Source organism: Drosophila serrata, unplaced genomic scaffold, assembly GCF_035046125.1.
Source record: "Drosophila serrata isolate PLE 108 unplaced genomic scaffold, ASM3504612v1 contig_184, whole genome shotgun sequence".
Classification (NCBI taxonomy): Eukaryota; Metazoa; Arthropoda; class Insecta; order Diptera; family Drosophilidae; genus Drosophila; species Drosophila serrata.
This window is the reverse complement of record NW_028257082.1, coordinates 5,545,653-5,560,163: the sequence shown is the minus strand read 5'-3', so window position 1 is coordinate 5,560,163 and position 14,511 is coordinate 5,545,653. Positions and strand designations below refer to the sequence as shown.

At 39.2% G+C, this 14,511-nt stretch overlaps 5 protein-coding genes across 5 annotated transcripts; 1 reads left to right on the top strand and 4 right to left on the bottom strand.

Annotated features, from left to right (window-relative positions):
* Positions 1-5,230: 5,230 nt before the first annotated feature.
* Positions 5,231-6,136, top strand: Obp56a (Odorant-binding protein 56a). Its single transcript, XM_020947757.2, has 2 exons — positions 5,231-5,612; positions 5,679-6,136. The coding sequence occupies exons 1-2, from the start codon at positions 5,460-5,462 to the stop codon at positions 6,027-6,029; spliced, it is 504 nt and encodes a 167-aa protein (XP_020803416.2). The 5' UTR covers positions 5,231-5,459; the 3' UTR covers positions 6,030-6,136.
* A 79-nt stretch (positions 6,137-6,215) lies between these two features.
* LOC110180108 (uncharacterized) lies at positions 6,216-8,800 on the bottom strand. Its single transcript, XM_020947745.2, has 8 exons — positions 8,650-8,800; positions 8,286-8,590; positions 7,956-8,122; positions 7,440-7,832; positions 7,199-7,375; positions 6,840-7,129; positions 6,637-6,782; positions 6,216-6,582 (listed from the first exon to the last, which is right to left on the bottom strand). Exons 2-8 carry the CDS (start codon positions 8,557-8,559, stop codon positions 6,284-6,286), a joined length of 1,746 nt encoding a protein of 581 aa, XP_020803404.1. The 5' UTR covers positions 8,560-8,590; positions 8,650-8,800; the 3' UTR covers positions 6,216-6,283.
* An 86-nt stretch (positions 8,801-8,886) lies between these two features.
* Obp56b (Odorant-binding protein 56b) lies at positions 8,887-9,459 on the bottom strand. The gene is made up of 2 exons (XM_020949640.2): positions 9,379-9,459; positions 8,887-9,316 (listed from the first exon to the last, which is right to left on the bottom strand). The coding sequence occupies exons 1-2, from the start codon at positions 9,439-9,441 to the stop codon at positions 8,963-8,965; spliced, it is 417 nt and encodes a 138-aa protein (XP_020805299.1). The 5' UTR covers positions 9,442-9,459; the 3' UTR covers positions 8,887-8,962.
* A 738-nt stretch (positions 9,460-10,197) lies between these two features.
* Positions 10,198-11,159, bottom strand: Obp56c (Odorant-binding protein 56c). Its single transcript, XM_020947590.2, has 2 exons — positions 11,035-11,159; positions 10,198-10,984 (listed from the first exon to the last, which is right to left on the bottom strand). Exons 1-2 carry the CDS (start codon positions 11,101-11,103, stop codon positions 10,352-10,354), a joined length of 702 nt encoding a protein of 233 aa, XP_020803249.2. The 5' UTR covers positions 11,104-11,159; the 3' UTR covers positions 10,198-10,351.
* Positions 11,160-13,912: 2,753 nt separating this feature from the next.
* Positions 13,913-14,511, bottom strand: Obp56d (Odorant-binding protein 56d). Its single transcript, XM_020942919.2, has 2 exons — positions 14,417-14,511; positions 13,913-14,355 (listed from the first exon to the last, which is right to left on the bottom strand). The coding sequence occupies exons 1-2, from the start codon at positions 14,462-14,464 to the stop codon at positions 14,008-14,010; spliced, it is 396 nt and encodes a 131-aa protein (XP_020798578.1). The 5' UTR covers positions 14,465-14,511; the 3' UTR covers positions 13,913-14,007.

Sequence of the window (14,511 nt, the reverse complement as noted above, 5' to 3'; positions counted from 1 at the left end):
AAAAAGAAAATCCCCCTTGCCACGGCCCAGGGATGGATGGGTGCAAGTGCATGCAAAGTGCCAGAAAAACATTCGCCATTGCCGCATATTTCAAATGCGGACACATGTAAAAATGCTGAAGCGCTGATAAGGACATTAACATTTGGCCAAACACATAGACACGCGGCCAAAAACGTACCAGGAGGGAGGACTTCCTTCCGCATATGCGAAACATCAGCAACAAGAACAGCAAACACAACAAATACAAAAAAGAAAAGCGGAAAAACCTTCACCTCGTCGCTTTTGACACGCAAATTTATAACGGCAAAGGCGGCAACAAAAACTTGTTGTGACCAAAACACACAGAAGGCTACACGCGGAGAAAATGGGCTGCAGTTTGTCATTAAAATTAAATTTAAAACTTTTTAGTTTATATAAACGAGCGAGGAAAAGTGATGACAACTGGAAAGTATGCAACGATTAAGACGACGAGCAGGACACCGGAAATTAAAACTGATCGACGAGTAAAGATGACAAAGCTGAGAACGAGTAACGCAAATAAGCGAGTAAATATTTTCTTTAAATATTAAAATCAATACAAAATATATACATAAAAAATATATTTATATATTTAATTTATTATCTTCCAAATCCTTACGAACCCTAAGGCATAAGAGAAAGAAATTTGAAAATATTTCATCCTTAAGCCCCTTTTATTTAAAATTTGTGTGAATCCAAAAGTATCTTTTTTTTCCAAGTGCCACAAAATCTAAAAGTAAACCTCCAATCCGCCCTGAAAATAAAGGAAGGCACAAATTTTGAACGCATACAAATGCAATTTAAATTTACTTATTTAGAACCCCTGGGAATTTCAAATTATTTGCCTTTTCACGCAAATTTAGCGACCATTTTTCTAACAGAAATAAAACTCAGACAGGTGGGCCTCCGTCAGCAAAAGAGGGGTTTGCATAGTTGGGGGTACTTCCCCTTCCATAGATATGTGTACAACGGGCTGATTCTTGGGCGCAACTTTTTCCAACTCGGTTTTTTTTCTGTTTCTTTAGACGGGAGGGGGTCGATTAGAAAATGCTTTCCCCCCCCCTCCCCAAAAGGAAAAAAAGAAAGTTACCCAAAAGGCTCTGACAAATGCTCTTTGGCCAGCATGTTGTTGCTTCTGCGGTGATTAATGACGTCGAAAGCCGAAAGCAGGATCTACTCTGCGGGGATGCCGTGGCAGCTTAATTTAAAATGAAAATTGTACTTAATTTCTAGCTGAAGGGGGGAAGCGACAGGACGAGGGCGGGGGCTTGTACAAGGCAACTTGCTAGACTGATTATGCCCTTCATGGGTTTCCTTTGTGCCCTATAGGGGAAAGCCATCCCTATGTCAGACCCCTGGTTCATTAGAAATGAGCTAACACAAATATTACATTTTTGTTATACCCTTGCAGGGTATTATAATTTCAGTCAGAAGTTTGCAACGCAGTGAAGGAGGCACCTCCGACTATATAAAGTATATATATTCTTGATCAGGATCAACAGCCGAGTCGATCTAGCCATGTCCGTCTGTCCGTCTGTCCGTCTGTCCTTCTGTCCGTCTGTCCGTCTGTCCGTCTGTCCGTTTCTACGCAAACTAGTCTCTCAGTTTTGAAGCTATCTGAATGAAATTTTGTAGTTAGCCTTCTATATACTCTCACTCGTATATATGTCGGAACGGGCCGGATCGGACGACTATATCATATAGCTGCCATAGGAATGATCGGAAAATTTTTACAAAAAATTTTTTAACTTTTTCAGTTTTCAATAGAATGGGATCAAATTTGAGATATAGCCATTTTACTATACTCTACAATTTTGCATAAAATTTTATGAAAATCGGACTAGTATATCATATAGCTCCCATAGGAACGATCGAGAAATTAATACAATTAAATTTATAACCTTTTCAGTTTTCAACTGATTTTCATCAAATTTTAGGTATAGGCATTTAATTTAAGTCTTAAATTTTGTGGTAAATTTCATGAAAATCGGACGACTATATCATATAGGTGCCATACAAACGATCGTTTGATGTGGAGGAAAAATGCAAATCAGTGAATGTAAAACTGCAAATATAATATGTATAGGTGAATGAAATGAAAGCAGGTATTACTTGATTGTTTTTTAACACAAAGATATATAATTTGTATTGTATGGTTTTTTATTCATAGAAGTTCTATCTGCAAGGGTATATAAACTTCGGCGTGCCGAAGTTAGCTTCCTTTCTTGTTGTTTAATGAATTTCGTAAACTTTTTGGCGCAAAAAAAAAATAATAAACGAAAAAAACTATGCATTTTAATACCCTTGCAGGGTATTTCAATTTTAGTCAAAAGGAGTCATTTCCGTCTCTATAAATCATATATATTCTTGATCAGCATCTTTGGCAAAATCTTTTTAGGCATGCCTGGTTCAAAAATACATTTTCAAAATTTTTTCAAAATTTCCAAAATTTATAAGGGGTTACATCATTAAAATGTTGAAAAATCGGCCAAAATTCACAAATTGAGTATGCAGTTTTATTAACCTGCTAAAAATGAACATAAGACCGCAATCCGAATTGAAATTAATTTAATTAATTTTTTAAATTTTGATTTGTAGTAAAATTTGCATATAAAATTATAGTTAATATTGACTAAAAAATGGTATTTTACCTTCAGTCAGAAGCTTAAAAGAAAGTGAAGGAGTCATTTCCGACCCTATAAATCATATATATTCTTGATCAGCATCAAAAGCCGAATCGATCTAGCTATGTCCGGCTAAAATTTAATTTTCTCAATTTTTTGAAAATTTTATAAGGGGTTACATCATTAAAATTGTCAAAAATTGATAAAAATTTTAAATTTCTTAAACTTTAAATTGAGTATGCAGATTTATTAAACTCTTAAAAACTAACATGGGAACGCTTTCCGAATTGAAATTAATGCATTTTTGGCTTAGTTGTGAGTTTTTTAAACTGTGATATATTGAAAAAGTGATCATATAAAAAATAGATAAACATTGATTCAAAGAATGCGATTTTTTAAACTTTAATTCAATCGTACAATTCAATAGCAAATTTTAAGGGTATATAATCTTCGGGCTTCTGAACTTAGATTGTTTTCTTGTCAGAAATTAATTCCGTCTAGAAATATATTTATGAATGTCAAGCTTCAACAACTCGGGCAGAAATCAAATTCTGGGAATAAACACCACCATATTTACATTAAAATGTATAATTTTTCTTAAGAAAATACAGACATTTTTTTAAAGATATTATGAAAAATATAGCAACAAAATATTACATTTAATATAGAAACACAAGAAAAATAACCGAGTATTCTTCTTAATTATTCTAAAAATCTAGATCTTTTCATAATTTTGTCATTGTCTAAAAGTCAAAAGCTAATTAATAAATCAAGTACCCAGTTAGAAATATATTATATTTACAACCCTGCACATTCCTACCTGTAAATATATCCATAAAAATCCTCTTTCATTAATTAGCCCGACACATTAAAACGACGATCAACTTTCCAGATTAAACTCGCTTGTTTTTCTTTTAAGCCAAATCATTCCACAGATATGTGTGTGTGGGTCGGTGGGAGGGAGAGTTTATCATTCGAGTCGACTGACTGTCCCCACCACAAGCAAATTGAATTAAGATTACCACACAAGGATTTCAAAGCATTTGCGGAGAAGTCAAACAAGCTTTAGTTTATTATTATTATTGCGTCAGAGCGAAAAGTTTCAGCCACTCGGCGGCGGCGGTTGACTGCGGGGGAGGGTAGAAAACGTGGAGAAAACGTGGGTTGGAAAATTCTCAATCGCAATCTTATGGTTTATTTCTTTTGCACCAAAGCTACTTTATTTTGACAGCAGACAAACAAATGTCAGAATTGAAATTAAAAGGAAAGGCAGCGACAGCCAGCAGCAGAAGTCTGTGGAAAACTTGTGAAAAACACGCCCGACAAACTCAAAGACGTAGACGAAGGTTTTTCCAAGGGCTGAAAGTGGGATGGGTGCCCCACTGTGGCCGCAATACGCAGTTTCAATCAGAAACTCCGGATCCACAGCCCACGAATCCGAATCCGACTCCGGACTTTAGACTCTAGACTCTAGACTGTAGACTCGGGCTCAATTCCATCAACACCCACACGCACTGCTCCACTGACTTCCCTGTGCATTCTCAATCCCAATCCGAGTCCCACTTGCTGTTTTCCTTTCTTTTTTTTTGTATTTTTTGTACATTTCACACAGCGTGAAATTTTCTAAATGTCATTTTGCTGTCATCTCGTGGATAATAAGATTACAACTACGCTGAAATAATAGGATTCAAATGAAAAAACTTTGCCGTCGTCGTCGCCTGTCTCCTTGCCGCGTCTCAACTTTCAATACGCACCGAGAGATATATATCTGGATTCTGATTCAACATTGGTACAGTGGTCTTAAGAATGAAAGCTAAATCTAACTAAGGTGCGAAGTACCAATAATTAGGTATATTTAAGTGCAAGTTAGCTAGTAAATGAATTTGAAATCTTAGTAGAGTGTAATAAAATCGTGTCTATAATAATTTATTAACTATATTTCTATGCAATTATTAAGACAATTAATGCAATTTCTAACAATAATTACAGTTCTATACACCTCATCATTACATCACCATAGTTAATGTCTGAATACCTTTCCGATTTCAAGCAATTATCTTCCTAAATATAAACACTTTTCTGTAGCATCTTTATAATATAAACCCCTTAATCCATCTTACGTTTCAACTTGCTATTTTTGAGGCTTAAAAAATACAATTTCTTACTTTTAACGATGACCAGCAGTATATTGTTTTTTGCCCTCTTAGCCCACTGTAGGCTAGGGGGGCGTTGTCGTCATTTGGTCTCTGGATTTACCACCTGGAATGGGTCGCTGTGGAAAGTTTTTTTTGATAGAGTGCGGCGATAATGAGTGAGCAAGCAAGCCACAACTCCAGCTCCATTGCCACCTCCCAGCTCCCATCTCCACCCCCATCTTCCACATCCATTCCCACCTCCTATCCACCATTTCCTCCAACAAAATAATCCCAATCCATTGTCGATGGTAACTTGAGCGACCTATGATCTTGAGACCACTTGAGGCGTCGCTGTCTGTTCCACGTCTGCGTTCTATTTGTATAATTGATTCGATTCTCCCGATGGAGAAGGCGGTTTAATGAACCATGCTTTCGTGGCGACCATTACTTCAGATTGTCTGCGTGCCCTCGGGCCACAAATCGACGAAAGTACATACTTGCCATAGATGGCAAATAAGAAATATAAAATATAAATAAAAAACAAATGCAAAAAAATAAAACCTAGCCTAGGTAAAAAGAAAACGGGAGAAAAACAAAAACGAAGACCAAAACAAAGTCCAAAAACCTATCAGCTGGCGTAAGATGGATCACTGCCCGGGGCCATAAAGAGAAACCGGCTTTTATGGCCCACGAATCAGCTATAAAAGCGGCGATCACGGCCCAAACCGGCATCAGAACTTCCCCAATCGTTCTAGCAAAAGTCATCAGCAGCAACATGAACTCCTACTTGGTGATCGCTTTGAGTGCTGTGCTCTTGGCCCTGGCCATTGCCACGGTGAGTTTTGAGTCTAGATTCCTAGTTTCACAACTAAAAACTAACAAAAATCCCTTGATCCTTTAGCCCATCGAGCTGAACGAGGATCAGAAGGCTCTGGCCAAGCAGCATGGCGAGCAGTGTGCCGCCGAACTGAATCTCACCGAGGAGGAGAAGGCCAAGGTCAAGGCCAAGGACTTCAAGAACCCCACTGAGAACATCAAGTGCTTTGCCAACTGCTTCTTCGAGAAGGTTGGCACCCTGAAGGACGGCGAAATCCAGGAGGCTGTTGTCCTGGAGAAGCTGGGCGCCTTCATTGGCGAGGAGAAGACCAAGGCTGCCCTGGAAAAGTGCAAGTCCGTCAAGGGTGAGAACAAGTGCGATACTGCTGTGAAACTACATGAGTGCTTCGAGACCTTCAAGGAGGTCAAGGCCTAAGGAGTTCGGTTGGAAGAAGTTTTGGCAAAATTGTGATTTGAAAATAATTTAAAGTTAAAGCCCATTAATATGATAAATTTGAATATACAACCTTTTGTCAAATGAAAGTTGCTTCAGAGTTTTTTATTCCTATGTTGTGGCTTTAGAGCTCTTTTTGAAAATATATCACTGCGACAACTAAAATACTTAAATGGTAAAGCGCTTTTATATTTTCTGAAAGTAAATCCAAGCACTAAATAAAATTCAGTAAAATATTATTTGTAACGTTGTTCCATCTCCTGGTCACTGAGCATTGATTGAGCTGTGGACTCGGCTCTGCTTCCACGGCGAGATGCCATTATGGTGTTACGCTTAGAGATTGCTTCCTGTGTGTTACACAATATACAGGTTTCAACAAAAAGCTCTAGATCCGTGTCATTAAGGAGACGGGCAATGGGCAAGGCGTCCTCCAGGGCCTCCTTGGTCTGCTCCAGTTTGTGCAGAATGGCATTGGCCTTGACTATCTGCACAACGCTCAAGAATTTCCAAAGATTGCTGTTGCAGTTTTGACTTTCTAAAGAGACATTATTAATTATAAGCTAATGGGATGAGATATTAATGTGCTAACCCCTAATGGCCCGTCGAGCATTGAAAGTACACTCTGAATGGCGACCCTGATCCAAATGCGTTTGGGCAAGATGGTGCAAAAGATAACACTTTTCGATCGAGTACTTGGCAAAGACCATACGCTTTTCCAGTCTTGCCGTTAGATTTCTAAAGTTAAAGATTATAATTAGGCTAATTCTAGTATAACTGGGAGATAAATCTTACTTGGCCCTATTTGCTGATGGATCATTGGCATCCGGCTCAAGGTGAGTGGAGCGATCCCCAAAGACTAAGGAAACAAAATCCTTAACCTTATCGGTGGGCATGCGCAGCAATCTGAGTATAGCCGAGCTTGATGTAAGATTAAAGTTCTTTGGCACACGAAGTTGTTCGGCCAATGCCAAAGCCAAGGTATTGTAAACCTCGTTAATGAACTCGAACTTCCAACACATAACACGGGAGGTCTTCAACACCACATAATCGCCCATCACCTCCTCCACGTACTTGGCCAATAGCTGTGAGTTTGCAAATAGTTTTTTTTTATACTTCAAAATACCTTTTCCAATTAAGGTTTCCAAACATACCTGAGGCTTCTTAGCCTTTCGCAGAACTTTAATCTGTTTCAATACCGTATTCATGGTGCGATGCGTCTGATACTGAACACGAAACAGGTAAGCCTCCCTGTACCTTTCGGACATTGCCTTATTGCGATACTTCAAGTAGTTGACCAAATAAAGGGGACTACGTGATTGCAACATTTTCTATGTAGAGGGAAAACCAATTATTAATGTTTTTATAAAACCAAAAACAAATATCAAGTCTTACCATAAACTTGCGCACGATTTCATATTGTTTCCGGGAGATATTGTACAGAAAGTAGGAGGACTCCTTGCACTGGGGCAGCAGCAGGTTGGGGTTCTTGGCCAGCATCTTCATGAAGAGTACATCAATCCAGGAGTCATTGAGATACGACTGATGGAATATGTTAAAGGCACGCTTTCGGCGTGCAACCTCCATGGGTGACAGCAACTCCTCCTCAACATCCTGGATACTCTGCACATCGCACTGACCCTGCTCCTTTAGGACCTTCCACAGCGGTCTCGTGTCCACCTTTAACTTTTGTTTCATCAAATCATTCACGATATTGGCTGTCTTTAGGTTCTTCGAGAAGAATGCAGTCATTGCCTCGCCGGTCACATCCTGGATAACACCGTCCACCTAATCAGAAGAAGACATTTGCAAAAAATGTGTATCAAAGAGTGTATTCTTAATTAACTTATATATATGTATTAATATTACGAAAAGATTGGAAAACCCAACCCTTTATTTAAGGCAACTTACCACTAAAACACGCTGCTCAAAGCTTTTTCTTTTGTTTCCGGTAAAAACACGCATATTATTATGCAAAGCCGCCTTGCTGTTCTCAAACTGGTTCAATTCGTAAAGGACATCGCATATGTCCAGCTGGATAACAGCCTTCTCCTCACCATCAGCCTCGCGGGCCAATTCTGGAAAAATTATATAAGTTTCAATGATAAAAAGTCCTTTCTCTAAGTGCTTAAGAACAAAGCTTAAACATTGCAAGCATTTGCTAATTCTAATATTCAAAGAAAGCTATATCTTGTGTTATTTTTTCTGGTTCCCTAAATGGTTATTAAAAGATAAACTCACTGGCTGCATCACGACTGTCCTGCAAGGCTCCATGCATCTGGGCGGCTTTCCTTTTAGTCTGGCATCTCTTGTAAAGGGTCATGTGATCATGGGGCTCCAAATCTAAAGCTTTGTTGAGATAATGCAATGCAAAGTTCTCCCGGCGGCGGCGAGAGTAATAGGTGCCCCAATCCCGGTAGATGTCATGAAGGACCTCATCCGACCAATCTATTTTCATCCATTGTGGAATTGGCTCCTCGCCCTTTACCTTTGGTATCTCAACAATGGAAGTCATTTTGCCGTTTCAAATGCTTTGTCATAACCAACTAAATAAGTAGTGTTCATTAAAAATAAAAAAAAGAAATTCTCCTTGGACTATACTTACATATATCTCTAATAGATACGAGCTGTTGGTTTTCTTAAAGTGTGAAATATGTAAAATCTTTGCTAAAATTGGAATATACAATGAATTTGTCAAAGATTAAAATACATTTGAATGCTACTGAGAGACGTTGATGTCTGATGAAAATAGATACAAAGGGTACTAGCTGAAAAATCCTGGCTTGCTATGAGTTCCATATATGAGGCAGAATCAATAGCAGGTAATTAAGTACAGCCTTAGTTTAAGCAGTAAACACTTTAATTAACTTTATTCTTTGGAATGGAATGCTAAAGGACATTTTAGGAGAAATCCGAACTCAACCACTAAATCCCTTGACCACACACTTCTCGTAATTAAAGACAAAGTCACATGTGGTGGCTGATTTTGTGGTTCCACAACTTGTGAGCAGTGCCTTCAACTTATCCGCTGGCAGACTACTGAATCGGATCTGGGCAAACTTAAGGATCTTGTCATTATTCGGCTTGTTGTCATCGCCAAGGAGTCCCAGCTTCTTGTAGACACAACTGTGATAGCACTTGACGGACTCCGAGGGATTGGCCACCTCCTTGTCGGTGGTCAGCAGGTTGGCATCGCTGGCGGCAATGTTCAGTTCCTTGATGCAAGCCTGTTGCATTTGCTTATAGGCCGCCACTTCGGCAGCTGTTTGACCCTATAGAGTATAAAAATTCTCCTGTAAGGATCAAACATTAAGGATATCTGCTCGAAAGTTACCGCTGCCCGTTCACTCAGGGTGAAAATGAGGAAAACGATGACTATTAATCCGCTGACTTTCATGGCTGCAAAAGTATCTGCACTGACACATTGAGCGAGTTAAAGCAACTTAAATACTCGTGATATTTCGATAATTTTAGTATAACTTCCATTGATTAAGTTATTAAAATTCAATTACTTATATTATTCAATTTTCCAACAATTTTCGAATATAATTTGTTGAAGCAATTGGCTGTTTTTAAATTTATGGTCAGCAGGCGTTAAAAATATCCCCTGCCCCTAGTGATCATTCGGGTCAGTGAGCTATAATTTTCACTTATTTAGATTTTGATTCAGACCGGATTGATTTTTATTTTATTATTTATATTTTATGCGGGAGAAATATGACCGATTTCATTTTAAAAATTTACTACGGAACGCTTTTCTTTTGAAAGATTTGAATACTATTAACAATTACTTTTTAAATATAAATGTTATTGATTTTTGAGAGTAGTGTGGATGGGATTTGATCGGTATTTTAAGATTGAAGTGAAAAATAAATGCCAAAGCATCAGTATAAAGTAAAATATATAAAAAAAAATAAATATAAAATATATACGTTTAAAATTATTCTGTATTTATGCGATGTTTTAACATACTTTTATTTAAGTAATAATGGATGACGAAGTGTCCAAAACCAGCCGAAAATTATACTTTAAATGTTTCCCATTTCTCTCAGTGAAGATGAGTGCCCAAGAGTGGGCTTTAATATTTACGCTTCTCTTTGTCAAACTAAAAATTCTCTTATATTAATTATTTAAGTAATTTTACATTAAAAGCTTCCCGGAATGGTGGATTTATCACCAAAATAGTATATTTCATTGCTCTATGATTTTTAATTTTACAATTTAATGTTGTTTAAAAACTCTTGAAAAGACTTTATAGATACAGACACAAAATAAGATGGGATGAAACCCAGAAATACGCTCTCAACCTACTCTGACTTGGTTACCGCCTCGCCGGAATGCTGAATGCCATCGATAAAGTCAGTGCCATCGGGTCCGAGGCCCTCGCTCTCCGCCTCCGTCCGCTCCAGAATCTCGCGGATCCGCTGCTCCGCCTCCAGCGTCTTGAGATGATTGTAGCACAGGTGCAACTTGTAGGCTGCCTCACAGCGGGTCTTGCCCTGCAAATCGCTGCACTCCTTGATCTCGGCCTTCTCGTGCTGAATAATTGTCTGGACCTGGTTCTTGAAGGCCTCCTCCAACAGGACATTATAGCGATCCAGATCCAGTGTCTCATACAGACAGCTCACGAAGCACTGCAGCGGCTCATTATGCTTGAGATCGAGGAACGGCAGCTGGCCACCGCCGGGATAGTCCAAGTCTCCCAGGTTGTTCACCTCACCCATGGACTGAGCCGGAGCGGGAACAACATCATTCTCGTTATTATAATCATTGTTCATCAGACTCATGTGGAAGAGCTTCAGCTGAGACATTGAAATCTCTGTTTTACGCATACAGGACCTTAGCATCTCCTGGCTGAGCTTGGGCTCGGTGCCATTAAGTGGATCCGGGGTGAGGGTACGGGTCATTGACATATTCAGGGAAACGGTCAACGAGCGGCTCTGTAAAGGACAGTTTTTTATAATATTTATTCATATACAAAATATATTACCCAAGCTAAGGGCAAGAGAGCACTGAGTGCCAGGCACAGCAAGGACATCCAATTGGTTTGAAGAGACATTAAAGCTAGCTTTTCACTATCGATCGATCGTTGCTTGGGTGTTAAAAAAGTTGAGAACTATGGAGCCAAAGCCGGTTGCACAAACCTCTTTTATAGATGCCAGCTTCAGGGATTCAATCTCCTTTTTAATTGCTGTTTAATTGTTGTTTAAATCGATCGGAAAATGAGTGTAATGCCTGACTGGATATACAACCATCAAAGCGATCTGGTTCCAGATTCAGACCAAATAATGTGCCACGGCTCAGTGCATTGCCAAAAAACATTTGCGGGCGAGAACTCAAATTAGCGTTGGCCAAAACTCTCATTTGTCATATTAATGGCCTCTATGATTACGCAAAAGGGAAAATGGTTTTGCAAAAAAATGTTTCAAGCTCAATTTGGCAGATGAATCTACAAACCATTTAAGTTCCGTTCCATAAAACTGTTGTTAAAAAACTGTTTCGAGGCAATTACACTATATACGTCTGTTTTTTGTAATGCATTGTTTATCAAATTCAATTAAAATAATCACTACAATTTTCAACTAATTTGTTTACGTGTCTAATCAGAGGCTATTTTTTTCTCCACAATGCTTTGAGAAAAATGATAGAAAAAAACGCTCTGAATCTTGAATTAGATTATAGAGGATTAATAGTAGAAACCAATTTAATCACATTAGTTGCAACCGCAGCCAAGTCGAGTTTCTCCTTGGTCCTTCTCTAATTGAGGGACTTAATAACAGTCTTGTGCTGATAACGGGGAACACAACCGCAGCCCCACATATTGGTCTTTAAGATCAAAGGACCTCCATACGGACAGACAAAGGCGAAAGACAACATCGGGCCATGGCAGTGGCAGAACCACCCCGCACCGTGTAGTTTTTATAAAATGAAATTACATTAATGTGAGAACCGCAGGCCAAGGCCCCCGGCCAACCCGACTTCGACATCGACATCGACTTCAACTTCAACTTCAACTCCCATTCCCCATCCCAGCTCCTTGGCCAACATTGTAAGGCAACTTAACAGCAACGAGACAAGCCAAACAAGACGGCCAAGACAAAGGCTGATGCCGAGCATCGATGTCCTTCTATCCCGGCCACATCACGCATCCTGCTTCCTTTGACAAGCCGCCAAGGCGGCTGTCTACTTAAATGCATTAGCTCGCGGGGGTGGAATCCTATGATTGGGCTGCCTTTTTAATAGACATTAGTAAACGCATCACTGACTGTTGTTGGCCAGGCTCCCCTCCATCCGTCGTTGTGCAGACAACTGCAACTGAAACGGATGCTAAATGGAACTGACATGACAGCCAGACCGTTCGCAGGAAGTGACAAAATGAATTATAGACGCCAAGTCCATCAACACTTGGGAAAAGTTTTTCAGAATAATAGTCTAGGAGTTATGGAAAAAATAGGACAACAAAAGAAGGGATTAGTCATAAGACATAAGACCTTGGAAATGTGAAAACTAAAACGCAAAATGTATTGCCTACTTATGTGGATGAAATTAGGGAGTTGAAACGTCTTTTGGGAAGATATATTTAATAGGAGATATCTAAAATAATTCTTAAAATATATTCATAAATTTTAGAGAAATGAAATGCTTGAATATAATTAATTTTGTTATAGTGAAAGAAGTTTCCATTGCGATTACATTCAAATAATCAAGATTTTATCAGTGTATTTATGTTTTTGTGAGGCCGAAAATGAATTATTTTTATGTTAAAAGTGAATATATTAGTGTGAACCCATAGTACGTTACGTTTAGCTTCTTTTTTCTTAAAATCTCTTAATAATTAACCTAATATTAGCCTTCAATTCTACCTTCCTTTTTTCTCTCAGCGCAAAGTCGTTAGTTTATCCAGTTTGTGCTCCAAATTCCCCAAAGCCAAAGCCGTGGCCAAAGCAATTGTCCCTTATGTTCCCCCCAAAAGAACCATCCCGTCCCAAGTTAAACTGGTAAATGCAATTGCGACACGTGCTCAATGAATGTTTAATGATTTGTTAATTGGATTTGGGCTTTTAAAAACACGGTTGCCATCCCCTTTTTACCCGGTGTCCAATTCATTTGTTCGGCCGCCACGCATGTATATAGTCCTTCTCAGTATCCTGCATCCATGCTCGTAAGTTCCGCAGCCGCTCATCAATATTTATGCCAAACATGAGCGTGCCAATGCCTTTGGGATCGGTCCTCCGACCAAGGACTTAAGCCCCTGACGACGGTCTGACAGTGGGCTCTAATGATGGCCCACTGTTATGCAAATGGGTGCGTGTGCCCCACGCAAATGGGTCAGACTTGTACAGTGGAGCCTCTCTCCCATTGACAAGATTCGAATATGCATAAGTAATTATGTATAAGAATTTCGTCTTTAATTTCCTCTGAGATGAAAACTGTGGAGCGGGTGGGGTATGTCAAAGTTCAGAAAGTTATTTAACTGAAAAGTTCTTGTAAAAAGTTCAATATCTTCCGAGATGGGTGGTTTAGTTGAAGGTTTGTCAGGTAATAAATACACAGGAAAAAGCTTGATTTGAGGTGTTGGTATTTTTCTGCAATCAGGTTTGGGGGTGTAATTGTATTTTTATAAGTAAAAAATATAGAAAATGTTGTAATGCAAGGAAAAAATTCATTACTAACTCTTGTTTTATAGGATTATTTGAAGATTAAACTTTGAAGCTATATAAACATTATCTTGGAGTCTTAGTAACACTTCAAGTAATTCTTTATGTACCCTCAAAGTATTTAGCTTCATTAAGCTCTGGGAGCAGTAAGAACTTCAACAAATCAATACAAATAATTAATTAAAATAAACCCTTTGCAATTCGCATAGATTTCTCCTTGATTAAACTTTAATTTAACAAATTTCTTTAACAATTCACAGACAGATATTATCACACATAATACATTTGAAGGCTGGGCGGCCGGCTTAGATGTGGGCGCGGTTCTCGTAGTAACACTTGTATAGCTGGAAGGCGGTATCGCACTTGTCAGCTCCCTTGAGCGAATCGCACTTAGCCTGAACGGCCTTGACATTGTCCTCGCCGGCCAAGGGTCCCAGCTTGGCCAAGACAACGGTGGGTTGCAACTGACCATCAACCATGAAGCCGGTCTTCTCCAGGAAACAGTTGGCAAAGCACTTGACCTTCTCGTCGGCATTCTCAAAGTTACCGGCTCTCAAGGCGATGGCCTGGTCCTTGGTGATGCCCTCCTGCTGGGCACAGAGGGCACCATTGGCATGGGCCACTGCCTTTTGCTCCTCAGACAGTTGCAAATCCTATTTAGGAGATGTATATGCATTATAAACTGAAGCTTAATGGTCCACAAACTGTACTCACGGCAACGGAAACGGCCAGGATGGCGGACAGGACGACTAGGAACTTCATGGTGATAGAGAGATGCTTTTGTTAACCCTTTGGTGGCGAAACTGCTT

Coding starts and splice junctions, on each gene's coding strand:
- Obp56a (XM_020947757.2), top strand. CDS start 5,460: ATGGCCCACGAATCAGCTATAAAAGCGGCGATCACGGCCCAAACCGGC. Junction 5,613..5,678: donor TGGCCCTGGCCATTGCCACG/GTGAGTTTTGAG, acceptor TTGATCCTTTAG/CCCATCGAGCTGAACGAGGA.
- LOC110180108 (XM_020947745.2), bottom strand. CDS start 8,559: ATGACTTCCATTGTTGAGATACCAAAGGTAAAGGGCGAGGAGCCAATT. Junction 6,783..6,839: donor CCATCAGCAAATAGGGCCAA/GTAAGATTTATC, acceptor CTTTAACTTTAG/AAATCTAACGGCAAGACTGG. Junction 6,583..6,636: donor TGCTCGACGGGCCATTAGGG/GTTAGCACATTA, acceptor ATGTCTCTTTAG/AAAGTCAAAACTGCAACAGC.
- Obp56b (XM_020949640.2), bottom strand. CDS start 9,441: ATGAAAGTCAGCGGATTAATAGTCATCGTTTTCCTCATTTTCACCCTG. Junction 9,317..9,378: donor CCCTGAGTGAACGGGCAGCG/GTAACTTTCGAG, acceptor TATACTCTATAG/GGTCAAACAGCTGCCGAAGT.
- Obp56c (XM_020947590.2), bottom strand. CDS start 11,103: ATGTCTCTTCAAACCAATTGGATGTCCTTGCTGTGCCTGGCACTCAGT. Junction 10,985..11,034: donor CTCTCTTGCCCTTAGCTTGG/GTAATATATTTT, acceptor TGTCCTTTACAG/AGCCGCTCGTTGACCGTTTC.
- Obp56d (XM_020942919.2), bottom strand. CDS start 14,464: ATGAAGTTCCTAGTCGTCCTGTCCGCCATCCTGGCCGTTTCCGTTGCC. Junction 14,356..14,416: donor TCCTGGCCGTTTCCGTTGCC/GTGAGTACAGTT, acceptor TCTCCTAAATAG/GATTTGCAACTGTCTGAGGA.